The sequence below is a fragment of the Amborella trichopoda genome, chromosome 3 (assembly GCF_054954075.1).
Source record: "Amborella trichopoda isolate Santa Cruz 75 chromosome 3, AtrichopodaSantaCruz75HAP2 v2.0, whole genome shotgun sequence".
Lineage (NCBI taxonomy): Eukaryota > Viridiplantae > Streptophyta > Magnoliopsida > Amborellales > Amborellaceae > Amborella > Amborella trichopoda.
The window spans coordinates 9,388,693-9,393,502 of NC_142338.1; the positions used below are offsets into that span (position 1 = coordinate 9,388,693).

A 4,810-nucleotide genomic window follows, 5' to 3' on the forward strand; every position below is an offset into this window, starting at 1 on the left:
GCCTTTCTTTAGTGATCGGCAACCAACTTCAAATATTATAAATAACTCTTCTAACCACATTCTCACACACTATTTTTCCTTCGAAAATTAGAAGATTTCTCTCTTTCCATTACTCCTACAATACCTATGCCTTAACAATTTCCCAAATTTTCCTACCTACATATGTTAATTGTCCACGTTCCCATAAATTCAACATGTCAGTATGAGAGTTTGGTAATACCATAAAATAACCCAACATTTGTAGCACCCAACTCCAAATGTAATAAGCAAAAAAGCAATGTAGAAAGGAAAAAGGTCACCCTCCACATTCTTTCGCTGCTGCTCTACACATAAAGCACATATTAACTATAATTCTACACGTCTTCATTAAATTATCAATGGTTGGAGCTCTCTAGTGCTTTTTTTTTTTTTAACACGGCCGCGGCCGTGGAACTTACTTAGACTCTTAACGTTGAAATTGACCCTCAAAAATTAATGTCCTTTAAATATCGAGAAATTAGCCGAAACTTTCTGAAATCTTCAAAACAGCGAAATCAGCGCACAAAATCAGGGAATTGTTTCTTTTTCCTGAACCTTTATTCTTAATGGGCCTCAGCCCGGCAACTGCGTCACCGGTGGGTTCCAGACAGTGTACAGCTGTGAGCGTTGTGTTCAACTCAGGTTAGCGATCACCTCGGTCACGACACGGTTAACAAGAGAGCCTCTCTCTCTACATTTCTTACTTTCTCTCTCCTCTCTCTTTCTCTTTCTCTCACTAGGTACGATACATCATATTATTCCACACGCTGCAGAGGCCGAGAGGCACAGGGCAAGGAGCAAGAGGGGAAGGGGGGTGGGTTTATGTATAAAGAGGGGAGAGGTTTTGTGTGAAAGCATCGGCCATGGCGGACTCGAGCGACTCGGTTTCACTCGATATCGAGACGATACCGCTCGGTGGGAAGGTGAGATACTCGGAACCCATGTCTCTGTTCCAATGTAGATCCATTCTCTCTCTATCTCTCTCTCTCTCTCTCTCTCTCTCTATCTCTCTTTCTTATATGGGTTTCTCTCTAATGGCTCTGTGGGTGTATTTTTTCAGGAATATATAGTGCAGACTAGCAAGGGTTCAATCTCTGTGTTTGTATGTGGTGACCAAGATAAGCCCCCTCTCATTACATACCCTGACGTTGCTCTCAATTGTGAGTTTCTCTCTCCTCCCTTTCAGTCCTCTGTTTTATTCGTCAGAGGAAAATGAAATGGTTTTGGTTTCCTTTTCCCATTTCATGGCCTTTCTTTCGAGGGACGGAAAATCCCCTGTAATCTCATTTTATGCCAAGAATGGGTTTATTCTTCTTTTACAATCGTGGCTCGGCGGTTCTCAGCCTTTAAATTCAAGCTCACAGGCCTAGTCTTCAAACCAAAGAAATGCATTTCCGATCGCCCCCTTCGGTTCTCTATCATTTGAACATATTGATTTGATTGTTCTCTACATTTGCTGCGGTTAATGCAGCAATTCATTGAAGAAAAATCAGGGCTACGAACTAAGTGATCCATGTGTCTGTCCATTTGGGTCTTTAATTAGTGGTATTTGGGATGAAATCAGGGGAATTTGGTTTTGATTGTTTCCACATTATTTTGCTTTTTGATGTAGTAAGAACATTTTGGGGCTAAGTTTTTTTTTTTTTATCATTTGAAATTATGCAGATATGTCTTGTTTTCAAGGGCTCTTCTTCTGTCCTGAAGCTGCTTCCTTATTGCTCCATAACTTCTGCATTTACCATATTGATGCGCCTGGTCACGAGGTCAGCATTCATGGTTGTTTTATCATCAACGTACTTCTATTAAAAAAATGCACGATTATTTCTGGTGAATGCATTAGTAAGTGTTCTATGGTTTTCTTACCCTGATACGCAAGGTTTTGGTTAAGAGTTTTTGCAGTTGGGAGCTGCTGCCATTGATTCTGATATCCCTGTTCCAACTGTTGATGATCTCGCCAACCAGGTTGCCGAAGTGCTTGACTTCTTTGGGTACGTTGCATTCGTCAATTATAACTCTTGGGCATGTCATGATTTTTTTTGTTTTTAACCATTTGGCATGCGATATTTCTTACTATTTGATATTTGGTTATGCTTCTATTCCTTGTAAGACAACATGGTTTCCTCTTTTCTTCTTTTGGCGTCTTTGTTTTTCTACCACTTGTTGCAATGTATCACCATATGTCGCTAGATCCTTGTAGTTCTGATTTTTATGATATTAAATAGGGGGCTTTGTGAACTGTTCACGTATAATTGAATTTAGCAGTTAAATACTTAAATCATATGAATATAGATGCATCTCGCACGTTCTATCTCTTTACTGAGTGGTTAATTCTTTCTTAATTTCTCAGATTTTTCAAACCTGCAGTTAAAGTCTTAATGAGCATATGTTTATATTCAATATTTTCCATTTATTGAAGGCCTTGTTGGTATCAGAGATGTCTTGTAGAATTAATTTTGCAAATTGCAGTATTAGGTACCTAATCTTCTTTCACTCAACGAAAGTTTCCTTTTCTGTAGGCTTAATGGGGTCATCTGCTTGGGTGTCACAGCAGGAGCCTACATCCTTACACTTTTCGCGGTAGGTTCACTTCTCACTTAGTTGATTTGACTGTGTTTTTTCATAAGTGATAGTCATTTTCTGGCTATTATTCTCATCTCCACAATTCTTCATTTTATGGCGCAGATGAAATACAGAGAACGGGTTCTCGGTTTGATATTAGTCTCCCCTCTTTGTAAAGCACCTTCTTGGACAGAATGGTTTTACAATAAGGTCTTTCCCCAACTCTTACATGTAAATGTTTTAGGTTGAGATAAAAAAAATATGATGTCAATTTTTCCCAGATTGATCGATGATGCATTTCAGATTTTTGATCTGCAGGTAATGTCTAATTTGCTTTATTACTATGGTATGTGTGGTGTACTGAAGGAATTCTTGCTCCAGCGATACTTTAGTAAGGTAATTAGTTATGTGTAATACTGTAATCCGTGATTCATCGAGTGGATCTGAAATTTCTATGAATATGTAGATGGGTTAAGTCCCTAATTAAATTTGCATTTTCTCATTATCAGGAAGTTCGGGGTAGCACACAAGGTACAGAATCAGACATAGTCCTAGCATGTCGAAGGGTAAGCCTTTTCACACTACTAGATCAATATGTTTGCCTCTCTCTCTCTCTCTCTCTCTCTCTCTCTCTCTCTCTCTTTCCCCTGTTAGGATTACTGATATAATGGGCTTTCTGTGTGTCATCATCTTTCTTTGATTCCTTGATCAATTAAAGAAAGAAACCGCTGGTTTTTGCGATTGCAAATTAGATTATATGGGTCTTGCATTTGAGATCTGAATCATGTTTTTTATTGTGTTCTCTTGTCGACAGTTACTGGATGAGAGACAAAGTGTGAACGTATCTCGTTTTCTACAAGCTGTCAGTCAGTAAGTTCTATCTCACCATTTGAACTTATCATGGCAACTTGCATTTGATTTAACATAATATAATGGAGAATTCATAAATGGGTCTTCTCTGTTTTAATTTTTAATTTCACCTGTGGTAAGCTAATCAGCAGGCTAGTGCTAGAGAATCTCGTGCTTATTTTGCCCCATATTTCGATGCACATTGATGAACACCATCCTCTGTTTTTTAATCATTAATTTTTTATGCTGTTCTTTGGAATATCTCTTTGAATCATGTTGGTCAAAAGGGTCCAGATCTGTGTGTTCAGAATACAGAGAGAGAGGGTTGGGGGGGATCCTAGGCTACAGGCTTTCTGTCTTATTATCATATAGAGTCCTCATTTTAAATTGAAGAGATACTGTAGAAAGAAGAAAAGAATCTGTAATGGTATTGTTGAGCGCAGTTTAATGTAGTTTTTTCCTCTATATGTATATATATATATACAGGAGATATGACCTCACCGATGGCCTGAAGAAGTTGCACTGCAGGACACTCATTTTTGTAGGGGACAACAGTCCCTTCCATGCTGAGGCCCTCCACATCAATGCCAAAATGGACAGAAAATACAATGCCTTGGTTGAGGTACTTTGAAACCCATCCCATATTTTGTACAATATGGTGAGAGAGAGCGTCCTACGACTAAGCTGAGGCCAAGGGGATGCTGAGAGAGAGATCAAACGTGTAAGCATGGCATATATATATATATATATATATATATATATATATATATATATATATATATATATATATATATATATATATGCATGTGCATGTGCGTGTGCGAAGAATAACATGAATGATGGATGTGTTCGTAGTGAAGTAAAATTTGGGTTTTGTGCAGGTTCAAGCTTGTGGATCGCTTGTAACAGAGGAGCAACCACATGCAATGCTCGTCCCGATAGAGTATTTCTTAATGGGATATGGGTTCTATAGGTCCACATTGAGCCCCGTTTCACCCCTATCGTACACAGGCTCGAGCCCACTGAGCCCAGCAAGTCCCCCGTGTATCTGCCCTGAGCTTCTTTCACCCGAGAGCTTAGGCGTCAAGCTCAAGCCTATCAAGACCCGAGTTACCGCCTCTACGATGGAGTTATAGCAGGGTGTAAAAGAGCAGCAAGCTGTGATGTAGTATATGTATTTTGGAAGGCAGAATTGGGGCTCTAACACTCTTTAAAGAGGGAGAGAGAAATGAAGGGGAAGTTGTAGATAGGAAGGGGAGATTTTTGAGTTTGGAGGATGTATTCTTTTGGGTAAAGAGGGAGATTAGTGATGAAATTCATTTTGTAGAGACCTTTTCTTGTATCGATACTATGCAGAAATAAAAAACTGTGCCCATTGAGTGGA

The 4,810-nt window shown here is 39.1% G+C and overlaps 1 protein-coding gene across 4 annotated transcripts; it reads left to right on the plus strand.

The window, feature by feature from the left end:
* The first annotated feature begins 796 nt into the window (after window positions 1-796).
* LOC18448974 (protein NDL1) lies at window positions 797-4,810 on the plus strand. 4 transcript variants are annotated; one of them, XM_088863272.1, is made up of 11 exons: window positions 797-941; window positions 1,079-1,178; window positions 1,684-1,781; window positions 1,907-2,006; window positions 2,535-2,595; window positions 2,701-2,787; window positions 2,881-2,973; window positions 3,087-3,143; window positions 3,392-3,447; window positions 3,913-4,048; window positions 4,308-4,810. In XM_088863272.1, the coding sequence occupies exons 6-11, from the start codon at window positions 2,701-2,703 to the stop codon at window positions 4,560-4,562; spliced, it is 684 nt and encodes a 227-aa protein (XP_088719398.1). In that variant the 5' UTR covers window positions 797-941; window positions 1,079-1,178; window positions 1,684-1,781; window positions 1,907-2,006; window positions 2,535-2,595; the 3' UTR covers window positions 4,563-4,810. The 4 variants fall into 4 exon arrangements, with proteins under 4 accessions (XP_088719398.1, XP_088719399.1, XP_011628786.1 ...); XM_088863273.1 differs by having other exon boundaries at window positions 2,896-2,973; XM_011630484.3 differs by having other exon boundaries at window positions 1,918-2,006.

What these genes read in the sequence shown, in the direction of transcription:
- LOC18448974 (XM_011630484.3), top strand. Translation starts at nt 882, where the DNA reads ATGGCGGACTCGAGCGACTCGGTTTCACTCGATATCGAGACGATACCG. An exon ending in CGATACCGCTCGGTGGGAAG is followed by an intron (nt 942 to 1,078) that starts GTGAGATACTCG and finishes GTATTTTTTCAG; the next exon opens with GAATATATAGTGCAGACTAG. An exon ending in TTGATGCGCCTGGTCACGAG is followed by an intron (nt 1,782 to 1,917) that starts GTCAGCATTCAT and finishes GAGTTTTTGCAG; the next exon opens with TTGGGAGCTGCTGCCATTGA.